Genomic DNA, 25,767 nt, shown 5'->3' on the forward strand with positions numbered 1-25,767 from the left:
CAGGGTGCCAAAATACCCCCTTCTAGTGCTCACTCCCCACCCAGTGGTCCTCTGACTAAGGGAGGGCAGATTCCAAGTTCCTGATCTCCACAGATAAACAATTCAGTGCAGTGGGAAAGCATAGATCCTTGACAACTTGGGAATGAACAAAAGAATGATGAATTTCCCTAAACTACATCTATAAAGAGGGGACCCTTCAGAGGCCACAGTTCTTTGGGCAGGAGGTGCCCTTCCCTGGACCCGTTTCCATCTGAGAAGATGGGTAATACGGTTCTAGGGAAAGCCCCAAAGGCTTGTTTCTTATCTATAACATGTCATGAATCCCTTTGTCAATCTGTTGAGGCACACGGGTCCCTTCTCAGGAGAATTGAAGGAATGCTAGATTTGTTGGAGGTTATGGGAAACAAAGATGGTGTGTGTGCATGTGTGTGTGTCTTTGGCCAAGGATTACTGGATAAGGGAGGGATCACACAGCTGAAAATGACATTTATTAAGCATTTTGTATGAGCCAGCCACAAACAAGCAAGAGTCCGTGCACTCAAGGAGTTTCCATTCTACTGGGAGCTGCATTAGTACAATAACACAGGTGAGGTAACAGGTGTCTGAACACCATTGTGTGCCCATGGGTAAATCACTTGACCTCTTTAGGAATGTTTCCTCATCTTTAAAACGAAGGGACTAAATTCGTACTCCAAGGTCCTTTCCAGTATTAAATCTATGATCTTCATGTGCAGGTCAATTTTTCCCAAGAATCTTCAATAGCTCCTCTTCTTAGAATAAAACAAATTTCTTAAGCTAACAGCTTAAGCCCTTCCCCTTCAGATTCCAACCTGTCTCTCCGGATTTACCTCACGTTTAACGACATGCCAGCCAAACTGTACTATCTTCCATCTCCATGATTTCATCATGCCCTTTTCCACACCTGTGCATTTACGCTCATCTCCCCTCATCAGCATCATGTCTAGAACACGAACTTTTCATATTTTTATCTGTTGAGATAATTTTTTCAAGGCCCAGCTTAGGTTTTAACTACACCATGAATCCTCCACCGGAGTTAAAAATTATCCCTTCTGATAAGGGCAATCACAAAAAAGATAAAATAGATAATTTCTACTATAGGAAACAAATGCAAATCAAAACAACTCCGATCCCCCCTCACACCCAGTATACTGGCAGATATCACAAAAGAAGGAATAGGCAACATTGGAGGGGCTGTTTTATTTCATTTCCCTCGTTAGAATGATTTCCTTGAGGACAGATTTTTTGCCTTTATTTGAAACCTCATAAATTATTACAGTGCCTGGTATAAGTGCATAATCAATGTTTGTCTCACATACACTGCTGGTACAGCTACTAATTGGTCCAACCATTCTGGAAGGCAGTTTCAAATTATGCTAACAAACCAAGTGACTAAAATGTCTGTAACCTTTGACCTGGAGGTCTCACTACTAGGCATATACGCCAACGACGTCACCTTGACAGTCATCTACAGCATGCTGATCAACATATATGTTGTCTCCCCACCTGAAGGGACCGTTTTTGTCTTTTTTATATTCCTGGTGCTTAGTAGAATCCCTGGCATACAGTAAGTACTTAATACTGACTCCACATGCCTGTGAGAAAGTTGATTTCTTGAGGACCTCTACTCAAACTGTCAGATCATTTTGACTGTTGGAAATTATTTTACTACACTCATCTGGTAATACCTACTTATTCAGTCATCTAAGTATCCTAACTTCACATTTTGTACGTTTCTAATAGGAAGGCCCTATGATGGGCCTCAAGCTTTGATATAATGGTTACGACCAGCTCTGTAGAACCACAAGACCACAACAACGCTATCACGGACATCTCCATCCTGTTCTGCTCCAATTCCATGACTACCAAGCATGGGGCGGGGGAGGGACATGGCACAGAAAACTACACACACCACGTCCCTTAGAAATGTTCTTGGAGCATACGTATATCTCATATATATGTATATCCCATCCTCTTGGTCAACCTTGGGAGTACCCCATCCATCTTGTGACCACCTAGTCAGCAGATAGATTTCCTGCTTTGCCCAATCCCTGCTCATATGGTTTTGTTTATGTTGGCCTACGTATCATGTCAACCAATGAAATTATTCTGTATTTAACATACCCATCCTTGACTGTCTAGACATCAGGGCCTATAAAAATAAGGGCTCCAGAAGGAGAGGACATCTCACACCATGAAGAAGAGATGAGGTTCACTTCATTAGAGGAGACCTGGATCCTTTAAAAAAGTACCATTAGCTCAGAGCTCTGCCTTCGTCTCTTTTATTATAGGCTGGACAATTTTAATTCCCACAAAAGGGACTGAATTTGTCTTTCGCTGCTATAAGAAACTTCCAAATGAGGCAAGTCCCTCTAACAATACAGGTGGACATCTCATTTGCAATTAATCATTTTAGGGAGTTGCCTAGCACAGGGCTTCTTAAACTTTTCCCACTCTCAACCCCTTTTCCCTTTGTTTTGTTTTTTTTGCACTGCATGGTCTGAAAGTGTATGCACTGCAAAGTGTCTATGCTTTGTGTTCAGAACCAAAGCTGCAGTGAAGTTGCACCACGCAACACTGGCGAATGATGACAGAAACACCTTGGATTCATTACATGCTTTTTAAAATTAAATTTTGGTGGTTACGAGCTCAGAAACCTTTCATTGTTGCCAAATTTTGGTCAAGACTCACAGTTTAAGAAGCACTGGCATAGAGCACTGAAAGCTTGAGTGAATGGTCCTGGATCATACAGCTGCTATGTGCCAGAGGCAAGACTTGAACCAAGATTCATCATACCATGCCACCTCTCTGACATTAATGTAATGGGAATATTACAGTGCCGTAAGAAAACTAGGAGGAATAAATATGTACAGAAACTGATGCAAAATGAAGCAAGCAGAAACAAGAAAGTAACAATTACAATGTAAGTAAAAAGAACAAAACAAAAATTAAAAACGAACCTTATATAGGACCAGGCTTGTCCCTGAAGAAACAATGAGAAAAGGCACCTCCCTCCCTCCTTTGCAGAGGTCAGGGGACTCCGAGTATGGAACACTGCATATACTGCCAGACTCCGTTGATGTGTTTATAGATTTTGCTAAATTGCTTCCCCACCCTCTTTTTGTCCCTATTAAAAGGAATGACTCTCAGGGTGGGAGAGGGGAAGGGAAAGATTTGGAAATGTTTTTTTAAAAAAAGATAGTAATACATTTTTTAACAAGCCCCTTAGCTCAGACTTCTCATGTACCCATATCTCTATGTACTTATATTTAAGTAATGCATGCATGCCTTAATTCTCCTACTAAATTGTAAGCTCCCTCAAAGAAGACTTATTTTTCATGCGGTACAAACTTAGCAGATGCTGCAGTTGACTAAAGTGAGGATCCTGAAAAACAAAGTGGCCTCCAGGGCAGTGCCAGTTTGGCACTTTCTAGCTAGGAATGGTAGCCTCTTGTAGAGGGAAAAAAGAAAGAGACCATCATTCTGAGAGTTTGAAGAGCCCTGGCTGTTTTAACCTAGAACATCAGTATTGTGATTACTGGTAAGAATTTCACATAAATATATGGAGTTTAAAAGTTGATAAAGGACTTATATAAAACCAGCACCTCACTGATCTTCACAATACCCTATGAAGGAAGCAGGCTGGGGATTATTACCTCCACTTCACAGATGAGAAAACTAAGTGAGGTCTTCCCAAAGTAGTAATGAAACTGGCACTTGGGCCTTAGGCACTCTTGCCAGGCCAGTGCTTTACCACACTAACTAGTGGAAACTGCTGGACTTAGCCCAGAATGCTTTCACTTCAAAGACAGAATTAAGAAGGAGACGAAGAGCCATCACCAGACATCCATCTATTTGTAGGCAGAGGAAATCACCTTCTGTGGGATGTGATTTGAAGGATACCCTAAAACCCCTCTGCTGCTTTGCTTCTTTTCCTTCTCCCATTCCCTACCCCCCAATATGATGTTTGAACATTTAGAACTTTGGTTAAAACCAACAATTTTCTTTCCAAAAAGGAGTGACACCAAAATTCAGTTCAACAAATATTGATTCCTACTGTGTACAGGGAGCCATAGGCTGGGCATTAGGGGAGAAAAAAGAAAACATGGCTCGTAAGCACAACAAGCGTCTATCTATAACAAGGGAATATATGGGGGAAAAGAACTCTAGTGACTGTGCAGGGCTTAAACTGGAGTGAAAGGGAAGGGGTTTGGAAATTCAGGATGCATTAGGAGAGGTCTTGCTCCCAGAATGAGGGGAGTGGTAGTCATACTGTCCTTAGCTCTGGAGGGCCAGGGAATGCTTCATTCTTGTCTTTGTCTTCCCAGCAGAGTGCCTGGTATACAGTGGATGTTAAATAACTCTTAAGCGGCCAGCTCATATCTGTAATCTCTAGATCAGTTCTGGGCACGTTTTAGGTAGGACACACAAACTGGAGTACAAAGGAGACTGAATAGGACAGGGCAGCACTAGAAATCAGACCATTATGAGGCTCACGTGAAGCAAGTAGGGACATTTAACTTGGCAAAGAAAAGAAGAGATTGATGGTTCCTATCATCAAGTATCTGAAGACCTGTGATTTGGAAGAGAGAAAGAAGTTCTGCTTGAATACAGAGGACAAAACCAGTCACAGAAGGCAGACAGTGCACAGACAGATTCTGGCTTGATACAAAGTAAAATTTTCTAACACCTAAGGGATGCTGAAAACTAGAAGCTGATTCAGGAGCACTGTAAAGGGGATCCATGCTCACCAGGTACAAGCTGGGTTCAATGAGCTCTGAGGTCTCCTCAACTTTAAGGTGCTGGGAAATTCTAAGACACCACAAGCAGGTTTCAGGATTCCTTTCATATTCACATGGCACCCATCCTCATAACAAAGAAAACAAATAGGAAAGGTAACCAGACTGGGTCAAAATCCCACAATGGCAATCAGGAGACCAGGCTCCAAAGCCTTGTCCTGGAACTTAGGAGGCCCATTTTGGTCTGTTTCCTCATCTGTAAAATAAGCTACTAGAGAAACTGATCCCCAAGTCCAGTCTTGTGCTTCTGCTACACCATGCTGTGTCTGACTTAAGAACATCTGAGAACGCTGGTTACCTTTTAGAAAATGAAGATGACCTTTCATCATGTCTCAAAAGCCCTTCACAACCTAGCTGCACCCTGTATAGAGATTCTTAGGATTCTAAGGATTAGGATTCTAACTCAGCCCAAGTGCTGCCTTCTATGTGAAATAAAGTCTTCCTTAGTGCCTCCCCTTTCTGTCTGTCCATGTGTACATGCAGTTTTCTCCTGATAAACTGTAAGGTCCTTAAGTGAAGAGATGCTTTATTCTTGTCTTTATCTCTCCAGTACCCAGCACCATGCTTGTCAGACAGCAGACGCTTAAAAAATGCTTGCTAATTTTTTCTAAGATGGGAAAGACTTGAAAACAGCCAAAAATTAGACAAATGCTAGCAGGCTAGGAAATGGAAAAGTGGGTTGGACATGCCAAGATTCCTCTTAGCTCCAAAGTAGAAGAGTTCAGGGAGAGACCCAGGCCCCTACTAAGGGACATGGCATATTTCCACTGTCTTTAAAGAGTGATCTAAGGCTCAGTGAATCTTGGGATTAGGTTCCAAAAGTAGAAATTATTCTTACTTGGAAAGGATTTTGGTGCACAGAAGGTAAGAGCTGTAAGGCATCTGAGAAAGTACACTGGTAGAGCTGAAAAAGACCTTGAAGCCTATGTAGTCTGACTTCTTCCTTTTATGAAAAAAGGGGAAGCTATAAAGTAAATCAACTGCTCCCAAGTGGACTGGGAATAGGTGATTGGCATCTTGACCTCTCAGGGAAAATACTGGGAAAAGCCTTTAGCTTAAGATATATAACATGCTGATTTTATGAAAGGGTCAGGTTCTATCAAGAATCCTAAAGAAACCACATATTCCCCAGGAAGATAAGCACCATACCAATTTGGAAAATCTCACCATGCAGAAAATAGGATTTCAAGAGGCTGTAACTGGAGACCAAGCATATTCAAGGGCTCTGAGTGACAGAGGAACATCTGGGGTATGAGGGAAGGGAAGAAGGTATATGCTAAATAGTATATATAAAGGAAGTTAATTAGGCCCCTTGTGTAAGTATAAGGCATCGAACGATAGTCAAGTTGGTTGCTGAAAGGGAGTCCCTCACAAAGAGTTATGTAGGAGACTGCAGGTGACCCCATGTTCACAGGAGGTAGAAAATAAGGTTACGCTCCCTGCCCCCAAGGACTCCTTCTCTTTGTTCACAAAGGTAGGTGTTAGGTAGGCTAGTCCAGATAGACTCTCAAGAATTAGGAGTAGACAAGGTCAAAGGTGCTGACCCGTACCCTCGGTAGGGGAAAGGAAAATTGGATTTTGGTTGGAAAGTGTTGTTGCCTCCTAGTATGAGGACAACCACCTCAAGGAAAACCTGCTACTGTCGCAGTTTAGGACATAACAATAGAGGATCTGGTGCCTGGTCCTGGCTCCGCTGTTAAACCACTATGTGATATCAAGCTCATTCTCTAGACCTCAGGGGTTCTGTTTTATTTTCTTAATCTGTAAAGTGAGAGGAATAGATTAGATCTCTTGGATCCCTGCAGTTTTCCATGTCATATATTCTAAATTCCAACCCAGCTCGGACATCAAACTATCATTCATCAATGGTAGGGAGATATTTCTTAATAAAACATAAGAGGATTCTTAATGAATTCTTTGGTGTTTCTCCTTGGAAAGGGTATTATGGGAAAGTTTCCATCTTAAGCTTTCCTCTATATTCCTCTATGACACTGCTACCTTCACAAAGATGCTATCATCAAGAAATCATGTTAGTTTGTGTGCCCACCTGTCAGTGCTACAACACTGTTCTGGGTGAAGAAGAGTACTGTGACTTTTAATACATTTTACAATATTTGCAACAAAAAAAGAAAAAAAGACAGGGTATGGGGGTGGGAATAATGCAGTTCTGTAACATTTCACAGTAAAATTACATTTGTACTGAAAATACTTCTTTTTTTTGGGAAAATACTCAGTAGTAAGGTCTTCTAGGATTGTTCTGTAGGAGAAAAAAAGAAAAGAAAGAGTATTAATATTTACAGATATAATCACAACAATTATATTCAGAATTAGTCAGCAAACCTTCAACTATAAAATGAATGAAAAGAATTGAGGAGGAGAGGAGGGCAAAGCCCTGCATCCTCCCCACCCTGCAAAGTGCCACCTAGAGCAAGAGTCAAACAGAGAGGTGTGTGCTTTAGACCATGGGAAATTCACATTTAGAACAAAGCTTCATGGGCTCTCTTCCAGACCACCTGCAGTACCTTTTATATGGAGAGAATGTGTTAAACTTGGTCTATCTGGGTGTCAGCTGAATCAAATTTCTGTTGTTAAAAATAACCTCAAAGTAAGCTCTCCATCATGTTCTATTCTGAGTAACAGGGCCATAGCTGCTAGATGAAAACTCAAAAGGAGAAAAGGTAAAAAGGAAACCTCCCAGCAGGAAGGTATGTGCACACTTCAGAGATAACTATGATTTGGCTTGCTGAAAAATAATCCTTTTTTTGCATAGTTCTTTGTACTTTTCAAAGCATTTTTGCATACATTATATCTCATGAAAATCTCACAACCACCCCACACAGGGTAGGTATGGTAAATATGATCATTCCCTAACTGCCAAATGTAGGGGCAGGCTACTGTAGAAGGAACATCAGAGTCAGAAAAATTAGGCTAGCGTCCTCACTGATGCTTACAATTGTGTGCCTATGTCACAGAATCTCAGCCTCAATCTGCACATCTGAAAAATGGGAATGTACTTCCAAAACCTGTCTCACCAGAGTGTTGACAGGTAAAGCACTATACAACTCTGATAAGTGTGGAAGAGTGGCTAGAAAGAAGCATCTGTTTTGCCTAAAAAATATCACCATACCAGTGGATTAGGTCGGAATCTATAGGCCAACATCATCCTTTTACGGAATGCCTCGTACTCATCATCTTCTTTCGAGAGCTCAGCAGGCCGGTCAATGCCAAATCCAGCTCCATCTACTGCCGTTGTACCCCTAGAAAGAAACCCAGACAGAGGATAAGAGAATGTTCCTTCCTCTGTGGTAACTTACAGCTCCTCAACAGGGCACTGACTTACTTTGCCATGTCATGAAGATATCTTTATGGGATCCCTTTATCTTCTTTGCCCTTTACTAAGACCTGACCAAAGAGTTTTCAGAGTTGTGGCTACTGAAAAGGAGACAGGACCGTAAGGGATAGGATGTGTACGCATATGCATACACATACATACACACACACACGTTTGCCTTGCTTTGAGCAAACTAGAAATATGAAAAACCACATCCAAGATATGAGAGAGTTACAACTGAAAAAGACCTTAATTAAATTTGCTCATTTTACAAAGGAGGAACTGAGGAGCAGAGAAGAGAAGGTAAAATGGGTCCAAAGTGAATGAGTCAATAAGCAGAAAAGCCAAGACTTGAACAAAATCTGATTCCAAATCCTGTGCTTTTTCGTTTACAACAGAGCTGATTTTTACTATATATCATAGCTAAAAATTAGGGATGATTATTCTCTTTACAAAAAAGCATTTATCAGAGGGTTTCTTTAAATGCCAAATCTCTTTAGCTTATTTAAAATACAAAAACCAAATTACTTTAAAGATGTTTGAGGTGTACACTTGTTGTACAAAGGTGTGCGTACACATGTACATGACAAGGTTGGGGATGAAGAGCAGGCAACAATAGCTGTCTTATATGGCTGTATACACAAACTGGCTGTCCTGGTTTGTCTGTCAAGGCCATCACATAGTTGGGAAGTAGTATTCCAGAAGAACATAGCTTAGCTCAGAGCAAATCTTGGATATTAATGAGTGGGATGAGATAAACTCCTTCCTTACTGCACTCAATTCCATTCAACCAGCATTTTTTAAGTACCTATTCTATGGCAAATCCTGTTCCTGACACATACCAGCCATGTGACCATTTATGCTCCCAGTGATGCAGGCAGCTAAGACTACCAGTTACAGACAAGTTGGTAACCTGCATCAGAGAAAGGAATTCCCTATACCTAGGAAATCACAGAGCAGAGCTCCCTTCCACTATCCCAGCCCCAAAATCCCTTTTGCACTATTCCAGGTACCAGGGATAAAGAGACACAAAAAACCCCCACAGTATCTGTCTTCAAGGACGTTATCTTCTACTGGGAAGATACAACAGATACACAAAGAAGTATCTGATAAGGAAAACCAAGAAGGGAAAGACTACTAGCAGCTTAGAAAGCTGTCACAATGCTCTCTAGGGTTATACACATTGATTCACTAATCTTTCATAAATACTGCTACGTACGTAGATGTTTGCATGTTGTCTCCCTCATTAGGTTGTGAGCTCCTGGAGGGCAGAGGATAGGTCCACCTTTCTTTGTACCCCCAAGTCTTTGCACAATGCCTGGCACAGAGCAACAGCCTCTGCTGACTAGAGTTTGAGTGATGGCAGAGGGGCTTCAGAGGCATTAAGATGCAAAGGTCCAAGGTATGGCCCCAGAGAAAGGCCAGAAGATCTGCTCTAAAAACAATTCCCTTAAAGCTGGCCCAAGATCTAGGGGCTGAAGAACTCAAAGTGGTCAATACTCCAGTTCTATCCTTTGGGGCTCACTGTAACTTGGCAATACATAAGCCCAATCCTATTTGTGCTCCTAGGTAGTCCTAGATTGTCCCACGGATGCCAGTTTCAGCTCTATCAGCATGAGCAGTGGCAGGATCCTGAGACCTATCCCAGGTCTAGATGAGACTGCCCCAGTTCCAACACCAGGAGAAGCAAACGAAGACCCCCCTTCAAACCTCCCAAGTCTCTCTTTCAGGTTTCTGGAGCATAGCTGCTTCTTCTTTTCCAAGGACCCTTCCTTCCTGGAAGAGTCTATGCACTAGATAGAGGGAGGTAGAAGAAAAGGGAGGAGGTTAAAATTCAGCTCCCCTCCCTCCAAGGTAGCTATACCAGCATGGTAGAGGTACAGAGACAATATGGAACATTAAAATATGGTGTGGACTACAAGCCAGGAGATCTGCTCCCTGTTGTGTCATAAACCAACTGTAGGACTGCAAGTAAGTTACCTTCTCAGTTCTGGTCTATAATGTAAAGAGTTAGACTAAGTGATCTCTAAGATCTCTTCCAGCTGAAATCATATGGGCAATAAATTTCAGAAATCAAGGCAAAAATCTTAAAGATACTCTAAAAAAGCCATTAAGTCTGATGCCATTAAAAAAAAACTTTTTTGTATACACACACACACAAAATATATATATATACATACACACACACACACACACACACACACACACACACTCACATCTACAAGTGAAATTCTCTTCCTGTTCCATTACAAGAAAATGGCTAAGTTCATTTCAGTGCCTTTAAGGTCCAGCTCAAACACGCGATCTCCTCCAAAAGCCTCCCCAGAGTTCCTCAGTTGCAACTGATACACTTTCAATTCAGACATTGATGAAGCACCTCTGGGCCTGACTATATCGCACTTCTCTCTTCTTCTCATGTACCCATCATTTGGAGGCATTCCACCTATCATTGCATTTATCCTGGGTATAGCCTATGTATCTCTGGTATATCTTTGTGTATTACCTGTGTATCACTGTTGTATCCTTAGGTATCAGCTGTATGTGTATCCTCTGTGTACCATCTATACATCCCTTTGCAATCCCTGGGTAGCCTGCCTCCTACATTTTAACTACTTCAGAAACAGAGGGGAGCATTAGCATTCTGGGCAGCACAGAGCCCAATGCCTCACCTGCAGTGGTTGCTGACCAATGTGCTGAGCTGGTACTGGGTAGAGAATGGCTACAGTGGGAAAAGCAGCAGTTTTGAAGCACAAAGTGACATACCATTCACTTATAAACCATGTCCAAGCCATTTACTTACTTGTTAACAGGATTTTTGATTCCCTGTCCTTCTGAGCCAAGGCCTTCGCCTTCCTTCCAGCCCATCTTCACCAACATCTGGTAGCCAATGTTCTCCACAGTCAACTTGAATTCTTTGTACTCTGAGTAGTCTGGCTCTCGGCCTTCCTGCAGGGGTGACAGATCTTACTGGCTAAAGTGAAAGAGAGAGCTCTGCCCAGCCTGGAAGCCACAAGTTAGCCTGAACCACTATGCTTTGGCCCTAGATGGCTTTTTGACATTCAGCAAAGTACTTCTCTTCTTCTGTTAACAGTTAGGATTTCCTCATTTGTCAAATCAAGAGACTGGATTAGATTATCTGTAAGGTCCCTTCCTGTTGTGACAGTGAGTTTATGAATTCATTTACAAGTTATTTTAAGCCACCAAAGAAAGCTTTGTATGGCTCCCCTTTATAAGTCTCACTTTCCAGTGGCCTTGGGAAGTGATTCCATAACCGCAGCTTAAGTACTATTTGCTTACTGCTAGGAAGGATATTTTAAATTACAGATATCTCCCCATAGCAAAAGAATATACTAAGCCATCAACTTTTCTCCAGATGTTAAGAGACTCAAGTCTTTCTCTGGAACACTTAACAAGAGAACCAAGAGCCATAACATTCTGCTTTTTGTTCAAACTGCATGTACTAATGGTTTCAAGTGGGGTTCAGCTTTCCATCAAACTTGACTGATACATGCTGGCTGCCTGACACCTGTCAACAGCTCCAGTTAGTATGAGCTGACAAAAGAGAAAATTCCCTAGGGTCTCAAAAGTCAATTACCAGGCAGTAATAAACAAAGGCTACTGAAATTATGCCTATCATGCACTAGAGTCAGCAGCCTGAAGAGATTGAGAGGGAATAAGTGTTCAGGGCTGGTCTACCCATTAGCAGTTGTCTTCACATTTAGCCTGGGGTTCAATCTCCTAATGACAGGGACTTTTATGGCTCATCTGATTAGCCTTTATTGTCATCTTTCAGAAGGAGGTTCTTGAAGAGGAAGGCTTCTGTGTTCATTTGGGACCATGTACACCAGGAAACTCCCCTCCTACAATGTCTGGGATCACTCCCTTAACTGGCCTAAAGTATGAATCTGTTGTCTTCCTCATGACTGGGAAAAAAGAAATGTACACCCTATTGTTATGTTCTCCAAAGAGGGAGCACTCCAACAGAAGCACCACTAATCTGGAAGAAAGAACTAGAGAACTGGCCTGAGCTGGTTAAGAGAGGTAGGGACTTCGAGGAAAATGAAGCCCAGAGGCAGCTCTGGTCAATATGGCTCACTTCTCTAGCACGGCACAAAACTCAAATGAGATCATGTGTAAAAAAACACTTAGCAAACTTTTAAGAGCTATGACATGACTGAGCAGAGATACCCTCAACACCAGAAGCTGATTCAATTCTTTTTCTCTCTTACCTTTAAGGCCTTGAAGGTTTCCATGAACTTCTCCAGCTCATCAGGGGGCAAGAAATCGCCAATGAAGTGCTTTCCTCTGCCCATTTTAGTCAGCTGCTCTGCCCATTCTATACACAGATGGGGGAAAAGTGAGGGCATTCCCAGCCCAACGAGCAAAAGAAAACCAACCGAGGCCCTTCCCTCTCATTCTATATATATTGTCTGAGGGGGAAGGAAGGGAACAAGCATTTACTTCTTAAGTGCGTACTATGTTTCAGATACTGGGCTAAGTGCTTTACAAATACCTCATTTGATTTCAGGAATGAGTCTAGAGGTCCCACTCAAAGAGTGGCATCAACTGTCTTGCTTTACTAGGATCCTAGAACAATCGGAAATTCCTATTTGTATATCCAGTTCTACTGTGCCACCAGGTTATTTTCATATCTTAATTAGCAGCTCTGCTAATGTATTACAACAAATTCTACCAAAGGAAAATTCTCTACCAGATTCACTTAGCAACAACAAAGATGAGACTTCCAACCTGCTCCGTCACTAACTAGACTAAGCTGTGTGGCCTTTACAAGTCCCCTTCCTTTCCTGATTTCTAAGGCAACTAGGTTGCACAATCAATAGCGCAGGAATCAGAATCTATCTCAGACATTTGCTAGCTATGTCACCCTAGGCAAGTCATTTGACATCTAACTCAGCTGTTTTAAGGATCAAATAAGGTAAAATACGCAAACTGCTCAGCAACCCTTACCAGGTTTACATAAATGCTAAGCTGTAATTTCCTCCTTGTAAAATACTGGACCCTCAGTCATATTTTAGACTAGTTCTCATATTAGTTGGAAGCTAAACTCTCTAAGAAAAATGTGGCACCCAGCAAGGCGTCTAAAAAGATTTGCCCCCAATCTACCGTAAAATTTTTTTCATTTAAATTTAAAAATTAAAAAGAAAAAAAAGTTAAGTTAGAATACATCATTTCTAAGGTTCCTTCTGCTTCTAATATTCTGGGACTCAATATTGTTCTTCTGGTACAGAATTTGTAAAACGAGTTCATATTGAATGCCTAACGTATTCTCAATAGTAATAGCTAGTATTTATATAATGCCTTCAGCACTTAAGCAAAGCACTTTACAATTATCTCATTTGATCCTTACAACCCTGGGAGGTAGGTGCTATTATGATTCCAATTTTATAAATGAAGAAACTGAGGTAAGCAAAGGTCAATTGTATTTTCCAAAGTCACAAAGCTATTAAGTAGTGTGAGGTTAGATTTGAACTCAGGTCTTTCTTTTTTCTTTTTTAAAAATTTCTTTTCCCTCAACTATATGTAAAGATAATTTTCAACGTATTTTTTTTTCAGTTTCAAATTTTCTCCCTTTCTTACCTCCCCCCTCCCTGAGATAATAATATGTTCAATCATGAAAATTATGTTACCACATTAGTTACGTTATGAAAGAGAACACAAACTCAAAGAAAAGAAAAAACTTGAAAAAAACCCCCCAAAACTGAAAAATGGTCTGCTTTGATCTGCATCCAGAATCTATCAGCCCTTTCTCTGGAGATAGAATGCATTTTTCACCATGACTCCTTTGGAATTGTCTTGGATCACTGTATTGCTGAGAAGAGCTAAGTCATTCATAGTTGATCACTGCATAGCACTGCTTGAATTTAGGTCTTTCTGACTCCAGGTCTAGGGCTCAATCTACTGTGCCACCAGAGGCCTCTAATCAAATCAGATATAATGAATAAGCATTTATTAAGTGACTACTAGTCACTTAACAGTACCAGACACTGGGAATATAAAGACAAAGGCAAAACAATTCCTTCCTTGGAAGATCTTATATTCTAATAGTGGAAACAATAAGCAGATAGGTAGTTTCATACCAAATGGCCATAAGGTAATCTTGGGAAAGAAGGCTTTAACAGCTGAGCAGGAGCTTAAGCTGAGTCCTGAAGGAACAGGGATCTGAGGAGGAGGGAGTACATTCCACAAAGAGAAGATAATGAGAGCAAAGGCATCGAGATGGGAGACAGAGCTGTGTGAGGATGAGCAAGAAAGTTAACTGGGCTAGAGAGTGAGAGGGGTGAAGAGGAGCAGTGTACGATAAGGCTAGAAAGGTGGAACAGTATGAGGATATGACACAGACATGCAGTTCAGAAAGATGAGACTGGCAGACCAAGCAAGAAACTACTTCAACAATCCAGGCAAGAGGTGTTGAGGGTCAGAACTGGGGTGGGGGAAGTGAGTAGAGAGAAGGCAACGTATGATGACAAGAATTAGCAACTGAAGATGAATGTGAATGGAAGGATTTTTTTTAAAACAAAAATCTTTTTGGTTCTTGGCTGGTGAAAAGAGAAAAGGTTCTGAAAGGAGACAAAGTACGAAATGTTATCAGGTGAAGATCTCAAACCTTGCTGGTACAACAGACTCTGAAGCACAAAGGAATGCGTACACATCCCATCAAAAGTGTTGACTTTTAGCTCTGATACTATGTTTCTAGGAGATTACTGTGTGAACAACTGCCCAAAACTGGTTCAGATTAAGTAATTCAGGCAATTCTTTACAACTCATTTCTACTATAAGATGACATGGCTCCCACTAACCTGGGCATCAACAGCTATGAAGCACTCTTTAAGAGAAAAAAAGCAATTTAAGAGACTCATAATTAGACTATACTTACTTTACTTCTACAAGCAGTCCTCTCGCCCACCCCAAGGAAAATGCATGCTTCTTGAAAACCAGGACAATTTTTTTGTTTTGTCTTTGTATCCCTAGTGCCTGGCACAGTGATCTGTATATACTGTGGGCTTAGGGTTTCGGGAATCCAATGATGCTTTACAATTTACCAAGCTCTTTCTTTACAAAGATCCTATGGAAGAGGCAGGACCAATATTATTACCCCTAATTTTATAGAGAAAAATGAGGCTCAGAAAAGTGAACTGACCTACTCAAAGTCATAGCATCACTGCTTAGGCACAAACCCATGTCTTAAGACTTCTAGTCTGGGGTCCTCTCCACTTCAACTGCTGCCTTTTAAGACCATATTATGTTACATTCAAATACTGTCTTTACAGAAGCATTTACCCTCTCTGGAACCAGTTACTAATTTCCTTTCTTGTCATTCTCTCCTACCCAAATAGTTTTTGTAACTTAACCATTATTTTTCTTTACATTTGCAAAATATTTCAAATAACTATTCCTTAAAAGCAGCAAAACTGAATAAAAAAGGAAATCAGGCAGATTTAGGTTCAAGTTCCACTTTCATTCTGTGTGACCCTGGGCAAGGTATTTAACCTCTCACTGCTCCAGGCAACTCTTGAAGACTAAATTTCAAAGCACTGGCTAATCTGAATTGATAAAGGAACCTTCCTACACTGATGAGATAAATCATTTCAACCACCCAAATTCCTTCCAAATATAAACAGATTTCCATTTTATCCAGTTGTGCTTACAGTAATGAATATAAAGAAACAATTCCTAAAGGTAAGAGCTAACCCAAAGTGGAATGGGAAGTAGTAAGCCTTATTCTCCTTAACTCTCCATCTCTAGAAGTCTTCAAGGAGGTAGGTCAATATTTATTAGTGATGTAAAAAGATTCCCATTTCAGTTAGATGAGGTTTGAGTAGGTGATCTTTGAAATCCTTTTCAACTCTAAGACTATGCAAACTTGGGTGTTCTCCTGAGATCCTGAAAAATGAGATTTTACCTGCCAGCTTCCTTCATCTTTATCCTCTGGGCAGAGATCTCCATCCTTGGGCACTTTTAGTCTGGTCTTCAAAACTAGTACCACTTTCAAAGGCAGACTGGTTCCCACACATGGTATGTGGTTACTTTTCAAAACCACCATCTAGTTCTTTGTACCAAAGCCTACTTTGTACTTCTGATCGTCAGAATTGTGAGATATCCCAAAAAGGCACAAACCTTCTCTTACGATCACTGAAATGGGATCAGTGAGAGATCTCCAGCTGAATGAAGTCCAGGTAAGACTAGGAGGAGGAGCCAGGATATGTATGTTCTAGTTTAAAATTCACATGTACTTGTGAGGGCACTAAGTCCAACAAATTATAATTCTTTAATCTGATTCACCTCCTCACATCATGACTGTGACAAACCTAGAACTTTTGACTCCTTGCTATGACTCTGTTTCCCCTTTAAAAACTGCCACCCAACTCTGGTCTACCAACTTCTCTGCCACATTTGACTTTGATTTTTGTACTTCCTAATTTTCACTTCTACCCACAAAGAGAGCCCCTTTCATCACCCCTTTTCCCTGCTCCCTACACTCAGTTTCATTCCATAAGCACAGGGACCCCTCCTAAGCCATGGTCCTTGCAGAACTAAGATCTCCGAGGGGCAGTCCACCTGCCTCACACTGGTGAGCCCCCATGCCTACCAGCCCTACCTGTTCTACACCGAGGCTGCCTAAAGTCAGAGCAGCAGGAAGGTGTCTTACCCTGATACTGACAGTCACCACTTGGTTGTGATGTCTTCCAGATCTTGAGACCAGAGTTCTCAGTCAAGGAATTTCAGAATTAGAAAGAAGAGTGAATGTCTTGTAATTCAATGTCCTGCCTGATACATTAATTCCCTATGAGAATATCCTCTTTAAGTGATCACCTAGCCTCAAGACCAGCATCATGAGGCAGCCTTTTCTGTTACTGGACTGTCCTATTAGGAAGTGTGTCGCTATACTGAGTTGAAATAAGCATCTCTATAATTTTCACACACTAGTTCCTTGGGGACTAAGTAGAATAAATCTCTCTTGACCTCATGACAACCCTCAAGGACAAGATCACTTCAAGTCTTCTTTTCTTCAGACTAAACACTCCCAAAGTGTACCCAGACCTCCAAGGTTCCCTGTTCCTTTGCACCAGGATCAAAACCTAATTGCCACTAAGTCATGTGGATGGTCCCCAGGCCAAACCTATGCCTCTGTGATCATGGACTCACCTCGTGTCTTATCCATCTCCATGCGACGAAGTTGGTGCTCCCACGTTCCCAGCTCATTGTCCACCTCCTCGTCACTATCATAGTCATGCTGGTGTTGCTGGACTGCCTTTTCCCACATAAGCTGCATGTCCTGCATGGCCCGCTTGTGCTTCATAATCATGTCATACATCTGCTGCATCTGAGGGGAGATAACATCAGGCTCCAGCCTATGACAAGAAAAGTCCCATCGCTTGCCAGGTTAACTGGCTAAGCTACTACATAATTAATAATTAGAGAAAAATGAGAAATTGGATAACATCCTCCAACATGCACCTGAAAGCTGGTTTTGTTCTGGGACGTTCACAACCTGCCTTTCCAGCACCACCCTGGAACTGAAGTAGACGCCATGACCCAGAAAGCGATGATAGTTTCTTCACTACTTATCAGCTGGAATGAGGGGACCAAAGTTTGAATCTCAATTTTAGTTTAGAGAGCTGGGTGAGTCACCTTGCTTCTCTCAACCTTCATTTCGTTATATGTAAATAGAGGCAATAATGCTGCTCCCGGCTACCTACAGAGTGATGAAAATCAAAGCTGGAGCTTTAGTAGCTGCCCTTCCTAACTAAGGGCATTAGAAATGATTACCTCAAGTTCCAAAACGAGTCCCCTAATGATCAGTGCTCCCAGGGAGTTGCAGCCTGCCAATGTCCTTTTAACATTCTTGGTGCAGGCTGTTCCTCAGGGAACAGGCAAGGGTGTGGAACCTGAAGCCTCAAGGCCTTCTAGGTCCTAGAATTGGGGCCTTTTGACTGTGTCTAAGTTTTACAGAACAAATCCTTTTATTGAGGGGATTTGTTCTGTGAAGTTTGGATTCAGTCAAAGGGACACACTTGAGGCTCTAGAGGGCTACAGGCAGCCTTGAAGCCACAGGTTTCCCAACTCTGGACTAGGGCTTTCCTCCTAACCGTGGCAGCTTAGGACAAAGAAATACATGGATTTACAACTGAGGAGAAGCCCAACTGAGGTACTGCATGTCAAGGATTTTATAAACCTTGAAGAAATGTCAGCTGGTACTGTTACCAGAATGCTCCACATGCAAGGAGGAGTGACTCAGCCTTACCTCCTGCTGTTCCTTCAGCTGCTTCTTCTGGGCATCAGAGAGCTCTGTCACCCCCACAAGGCCAACAGGTTTTCCTTTCTCATAACCAAGCCCTTTAAGGTCCTGAACTGTAAGAGAGTACATTAAGACAGTCACTGAGAAAGGTACTCGATTACTATTCCAGGCAGAGGAAGATATGACCCAAGTCATAAAAATTTCAAGTGGGTAAAAGCACCACCTGATTCCCAAGTCAACTGGGCCAAGATCTCAAACAGGGGTTTGAGCCCTGACTGCACTACTGACTAAGCACTGGGAACTTGAATACAATAACTTCACCCTAATGAGTATTTCTGCACTAGCTCCAAGTTTCAGGAGAGGCTCAAATGAAAGAACATCTAAAACCAAAACATAAGTCTAAGGTATTATTTTCTTAATGCCTCCTTATCTAGGTATCCCCTGTATCATAAGTATATTCAGAAAAAAGTCAGCCAATAAACACTTATTAAGCCTCTAATATGTGCCAGGCACTATGCTAAGCACTGTGGCTACAAAGAGAGGAAAAAGTCCCTGTTCTTAAGGAGCTCACAGGCTAAGAAAGCCAGATGAAAACAAAGTTAAGTGAAAGGGGAGAAAAAAGCACCAGAAATCTCTACCAAGACTAATACTAGTTGGAAAACATAAATGTATTGTTGTGAGCACATTACTTTTCTCCTCAAAGTCCTTTATTAGCAAGCAAATAACATCTGTACTGTTTAACCTGGCATCCAAGGACTACATGATTCAAGTGCATCTCTGCGGTTTTCTTGCACCATTCCCCTTCATATAGTCTATGCTCCTGCCAAATTAGATTTTATACTATCTCCCCAAAATGTCACTTAGTCTCTGTACCTTTATACATACAAAAGTTGCAACTAGGATACGGTGATCAGAGGTTTGTTCCAAGGAGTTAAATTTAGAGAGCACCAACATCACCACTTCAGTGTAGATTTCTTTTCCTCTTGGCCTTGGATATTCCCCAAGCCCTACCCCCAAACCCCATGAAAATTTGTCCCATGCCCCTCAGCTCGAAGTGAGTCTTTCCTTATCTAAACTCATAGCATTCTACATTCTTCTTATGCAACTGTCATATTTTAATCTGTACTATGGCTACCTACTGTCTTTATTTTCCATACAAGTCAGTAAACACACTTAAGGCCAGGATCAGTTTTATTTACTTTTCCATCTCACTCCCTTAAGGCCCAGAATTGCACATAGTAAACACTTCATAAATGTTTACTGAATGAAAGAGAAGCAGTGAGTACTGCAAAGAGTCAGTCAGTTAATAAACATTTATTAAATATCTACAATGTTCCAAGCACAGTGCTAAACTCTTAGGATACAAAAAGAGGTAAAAGACAATCCTTACCTTTATGGAGCTCACGTTAATAAGGAAGACAACAAGCAATCAAACACATACAAACAAGCCATGTTACAGGATAAACAGGAAATAATTAAAAGAGGGAAGGCACTACAATTAAGAAGCACTGGGGAAAGGCTGCCTATAGAAATGGGATTTTAACTGAAACTTAAAGGAAGATAATAGTTTATGACAGACTGACAGACAGATGGGGGGGAAGAAAAGAAAGTGCACATTCTAGTATAGGGGACAGCCAGAGAAAATGTCCAGAACCAACAGGTGGAGTGTCTTGTTCACAGAACACCAAGGAGGCCGGCATCACTGGATCAAAGAGTATATGGCAGAGAATGCAATCATCAGAAAGGTAAAAAAGGGTTAGGTTATGTAAGGTTTTGAATACCGAACAGACGATTCTGTATCTGATCCTGGAGTTGAAACGGAATCATTGGAGTTCATTGAGTTGGGGGGAGGGTTGACATGCTGGGACCTGTGCTTTCAGGATGATCACTTTGGCAGCTGAATGGAGGATGGACTGGAGATAAACTTGAGGCAGGCACACCTACCAGTAGGCTATTGCTAAAGTCCAGGAGTGAGGTGATCAGCACCTCCACCTAGGTTGTAAGCCTAAAGGACTGGAAGGATGGCATTGCCCTCTGCCCTCTTTATAGCCACAGGGCATGGGCTAGGGGGAAAGGTAATGAGTTCAGTTTTAGAGGTGCTGAGTTTAAGATAGCTATGGGCCATTGAGTTTGAGATGACTAAAGGACAGCTGTAGATAAAAAATAAGAGGTCAGTAGAGAGATTGGGGCAGGACAGGTTTATACCTTCATTCTTTGCAGACGTAGTGGTAGGGTCTACAGGAATATTACATATACTGTCAGACTTGGTATGATATCTATACAGCCAATTTGGAATGATGGTTACTTTGCTGAACTGCCTGTGTGTTGTGTTCGTGTTTGTGTTTGTGTTCTCTCTCTCTCGACACATGAAAATTATATGAAATTCAAATTTAAGCATCCATACATAGTTTTACTGAAACAGAGCTACACTAATTCATTTATATATTATCAAGGCAGAGTTGAACAGCTGTGAAAAAATCCTATGTGGCACTCTCATATTTTACACTGCTGCTCGGTGCACTACAACTGCAGTAAAGTAGCTATAATGTGCAATATTGTGCTATACATATTGCCACGTTGTGATTTTTTTTTTATTATCAATGCATACCCATAATGTTAAAACAAGAAAAGAGAAGGGAAAAGAGAGTTATACTATGATTTTTTGAGCTCAGGGCTGAAAATGAAATTTTTCTAAATGGGAAATACCATTTCTCAATCACTATCATGAAAACATTGCATGGCTTTGGAAATTAGCTTTTGCTGCAGATTTGATAATAATTCTCAATAAATTCAACCTAAAATTACAAGACAAAACAACACTTAAATGCAAAACTTACACTAAAATAAAGTCAATTTGATGAAAACATTGTTAGAATCACAAATCATGTCAAACTGCTTTATCCATTTCCTGTGCAGTCAAAAGTCAAAACAAGAAAAGATATCTCCATTCTCACAAACTGAAGCAGACATATTTTCCAAGCTCAAGGAACAGTTCTGGCAGCATTTTTTCAGACCTCAATGCAAGTGCAAAAGAAATTTCCATATTTCTAAATCCATTTGATTGTGTAATTAAGGAGCTTCTACCTAACCTTCAATTGGAAGAATTATTAATCTACAATGTATTGATTTGCTAAAAGGCAAATATCAGGAGAAGGATCTAAAAGAATTTTATAGTTGTCTTCCAGGTGATGAATATGCTCAAAATCATGTGTTACAGACTGGTATCAGCATTGGCAGAACCTATATGTGTGAAAGAACATTTTTCAAAGATGAAAAATCTAAAATCTCATTACAGACCAGCATTAACAGATGAACATTTGCAACAGATTTTGATGATACAGAGAACAATAACTTTAAACCAAATAAGCAAAATGTTAACCCCCCTAAAAAAGAATTCTATTCTTCTCATTAGTATACTTGTACTGCAAAAATTACACTCAGTTATTACTATATTTTTAATTTCATTAATAAAAAAGGTGGAAATTTGTTTTCTCTCGTTATATATGTGTACCTACAGAATATCCTTGATTTTGCCACAGCCCACAAAACCTTAAAATGTTTACCTTTATAGAAAAAGTCTGCCAACTTCTGTTACAAGGGGTCATTCACTGGGCAGGAGAGATGAGGAGGGATATATTCAGAAATGAAAGTGATTTGAAAACAGAATGTATGTGAAAAATTAAAAAGAAAAACAAAATCTAAATTGATTAATGAGCTCCCTTTGTGTCAACATCAGTCTTTTTAGACAATGCTTCTTTCTCATCAGAATTGCTTCTGTTTTGGTCTTTAGAATTTCATTCTTGATAACTTTCCATTTTTCCTGGAGTGACTTTCTATATTAAACTTCAACCTAACCTTTTCCTGAACAATGAATTCAACTTTCCCCAAAATATAGAGGACACATAAAAATTTGCTTGGCTTTTGTCTCCTGAATTTCTAATCAGTCAATCAACAAGTATTTATTAAGTTAGGCCAGGTACTGCTAGATACTAGGGTTTCAAGAACAAAAACATCGCTCCTAGCAGAGACCTTATATTCTAACGAGATTCAAGGTTCTTCAAAAGTCATACCCCACTGCATTTCAGGATCCCTAAGAGGTCAAGTTTGCATCCAGCATTAGGACCTCCAGATGACTTCATTTATTACTCATATTTTGAAATCTAAATATACTTATGTGAAATCATGGGTTTGCCTGGGGTTTTTGGACAGGCTCCTTTCTTGGATATCAAATTTATCTGGACACTTCCTTAAAAAGCAATCATATCTTGTGATCCAGTCATATTCATTTTGCCTTAAAAATCTTTCTTGAATTCATCCTCTATTTCTAATGGCATTCTTCTAGTACAGATCTTCCTTAACAGTTTTTTTGAACTATTCACAAAAGCTACCTACCCCCTTTCCCTACCTTCCTTCTCTTTCCCACGCCAATCTCTCCTGTGAATGCTGCTATATTAATTTTTCTCAGGAACGGAATGATCATATCATCATTTGCTCAGGATTATAAAGTGGCTAACAAGAAAACTCAGCCTGACTTCAAGGAATTCTATGAACTTGGTACTTCCTACCTTTTAAGCTTGACTGAATACTATTCTCCACTCCTTAAACAACGCCAGCACCTTTCTGTTTGGGACACTCTAACCAGTCATATAGTTTTTCAATTCAATGGTTATTTCAATCTAATTGCTCTGGACAGACCATATCTCAAGTAGCATGTTCAGTTCTAGGACCATATTTCTGGAAGAACAGACAAACTGCAGCAAGTAAAAAAAAAAAGCAATCAGGTTAAGAAAGATGAAGAGCATGCCATTTCAGAACGAGATGAAGGAATTGAGAAAATTTATCCTAACGAAGATAGCTGAGGCAGAGGGAGCTTAATAATTACCTTCAAACATCTGAATTGTCAATTTGGAAGAGATTTCTTTTTCTGTTCTGCCTCAGTGGACACAAAAAGTAATGGACACAAACAAACAAACAAAAAAGACAAATTTAGGCCTGAAAGGAAAATTTCCTAGTTTTCAGTTGGAGAGAGGGAGGACCTGGACCAGTGATTTCACCGGGAAAAGGAATTTCTGATAAGGAAACTCCCTCAAACAATGAAGATCAGCAACTATTGTTTAAGTTATACTCTTAGCTGCCTGAGTCTCTGAAAAGTTAAGTGTCTTAACTTTGATCACAGTCAAGTGTGTTCAAGAAGCAGAAGGGGAAAGTAGGTTTTCCTAATTCTGAGTCCAGCTCTCTAGCTATTATATCAACTGTCTATATGCCCATAAAAACTAAAACTCCTAAAAACCAAAGCTGTCCTAAAAGTAGTATTTGTCTGCCTTGATATGTGTTGAGTTCCCCCTTATTGTAGGGAGCCTCAAGAAAAAGCTGGATGACTACTTGTATCAGTGACATCATATAAGGGATTCTGATTCAAGTGCAGGTTAAACTAGAGAAAATTATGAAACTATGCTGATTGGATCCACTACAAACTTGCTATCCAATCTCAACTGGACCCTCACTTGCAGCCAAGGCAATCATTCTACCCCTTTATAACTGATCCAATTCATCACAGCTCCTCTTAAAAAAAAAAAACAAAAACAAAAAAAAAAAACCTCCTTGTCTCTTAAGCCTTCCAGGGCTCCTGCTCCCAACCACTATTATCTCTGCTGAGGACCTTGTTTCATGCTTCACCAAAAACATTTGAGGTCACTGGCTGAGAGTTTTCACTTCCTTCCTCCCTCCTCCTCCTCCTTTCATGGGTCAGACATCTCCCCTGCTCTCTCATGAGGAGGCGGCTCTTCTTTTTGCGAAGACAAACTCCTCTTCTTGTACCTTCTCCACAATTACTTTCTTCTCTTTGAGGGTGGTATCTTGGACAGTAATAGGGAAATTTGGAAGAGGGAAAGTTTTTGGGAAAAACGAGTTCAATTTTGATTAGCTTTGCTGAACTGTTTTTCCCCTTTTTATTCTTTGTTATAAGAAATGCAGGAAGAGGGATTCATTGGGAAAAACAGTTGAAATGCAAACAAAAGATATGAAAAAAAGCTTTTAGATAAAAAGGGTGGCAGTGTCGTAATATATGAAGTAAAGCAGCATAGAGGACATAAAGCCATGGACATAGGTATCAATGGCTATACAACGATAAAGCTACTCTATAATTATTGTCATATTGTAGATTATATTATTACACATCACATTCATTGCATAGTTGTGTGTTTTATCTTCCTTACTAGGCTACATATCACAAAATCAGAAGCCATGTCTTAAATATTTTTCTATCTCCTTCAATGCCTAACGAGCATAATGCTGCTCTGTATGTGGTACACACTTAATAGATGTTTGAATTAATTAAAATTTAGTCCCAAAAACATGATTTCCATTCTTAAAGCCCATTCAAAAATTTTGTGATGGCACAGTGTAAATCTATCATTGCTCATAGCATAATCATAGAATCTTTGACCCTAGAGTTGGAACAGATCTTAGCAGTCTTATCTAGTCCTGGGCTTTTGAACCTAAATTATGCTGAAGACTGGTGAAACATCAAGATTCTGTACTGAGGATTGCCTTATTGGGCAGGAAACAAGGAAAAGATAAGGTATAAGGCAACTGAAGGAGGACGAACTGGAACTGTTTCCTAACATTCTTAGGTTTTAAGAAGGACCTTCAGTAGTAACAGTATTGTTGTCTATTTCCCAATTGACAAATTGGCAAAGGATATGAAAAATCAGTTCTCAAAAGAAGAAATCCAAAATGGCTATGATCATGTGAAAAAAATGTTACAAATTACTAATAACTAGAGAATTGCAAAATTAAAGCAACTCTGAGGTTCAACCTCATACCATCAGATTGCCAACGCAGACAAGAAAGAAAAATGACAAATGCTGAGAAAACAGGCACATTAATTCACTTCTGGCTGAGCTAAGAATTGATATACATTCATAAATGCAATTTGGAATTATGAACCCTAAAGTTATTAAATTGTGTGTGCCCTCTGACCCAGAAATGCCACTATTACTCCCAAAGAGATCAAAGAATAAGGAAAAGAATCCATATGAATATAGCAGCTCTTTTTCTGGAGGCAAAGAATCAATTAATCAATAAACATTTATTAAATGCCCATTATGTGCCACGCACTGTGCTAAGTGCTGGAACTAAGAAGCTATTCATCTGTTAGGCAAAGACTGAATAAATCATGATATATAAGTGTAATGGTATACTACCATGCTGTAAAAAAATGACAAAAAATAGTTTTAGACAAACCTGGACAAATCTATGAATTGATACAGTGCGAAATGAGTAGAACCAGGAGAACAATTTATACTATTAACAGCACTATAAAAATGAACAACTCTGAAATACTATTTCAGAGGGCTAAT

At 40.3% G+C, this 25,767-nt stretch overlaps 1 protein-coding gene across 3 annotated transcripts in view; it reads right to left on the bottom strand.

Annotated features, from left to right (window-relative positions):
- Nucleotides 1–6,887: 6,887 nt before the first annotated feature.
- The window catches only part of SUGP1 (SURP and G-patch domain containing 1), a 44,346-nt gene continuing 25,466 nt past the window's right edge, over nucleotides 6,888–25,767 (bottom strand). For all 3 annotated transcript variants that reach the window (XM_072601112.1, XM_072601113.1, XM_072601111.1), the window contains 6 exons: nucleotides 18,413–18,519; nucleotides 17,314–17,491; nucleotides 12,378–12,484; nucleotides 10,949–11,094; nucleotides 7,945–8,074; nucleotides 6,888–7,074 (listed from right to left, as the gene is read on the bottom strand). In XM_072601112.1, the coding sequence (XP_072457213.1) occupies nucleotides 7,048–7,074; nucleotides 7,945–8,074; nucleotides 10,949–11,094; nucleotides 12,378–12,484; nucleotides 17,314–17,491; nucleotides 18,413–18,519 (695 nt within the window). In that variant the 3' untranslated portion in view covers nucleotides 6,888–7,047. The remainder of the gene's footprint in view (nucleotides 7,075–7,944; nucleotides 8,075–10,948; nucleotides 11,095–12,377; nucleotides 12,485–17,313; nucleotides 17,492–18,412; nucleotides 18,520–25,767) is intronic.

Source organism: Notamacropus eugenii, chromosome 4, assembly GCF_028372415.1.
Source record: "Notamacropus eugenii isolate mMacEug1 chromosome 4, mMacEug1.pri_v2, whole genome shotgun sequence".
Lineage (NCBI taxonomy): Eukaryota > Metazoa > Chordata > Mammalia > Diprotodontia > Macropodidae > Notamacropus > Notamacropus eugenii.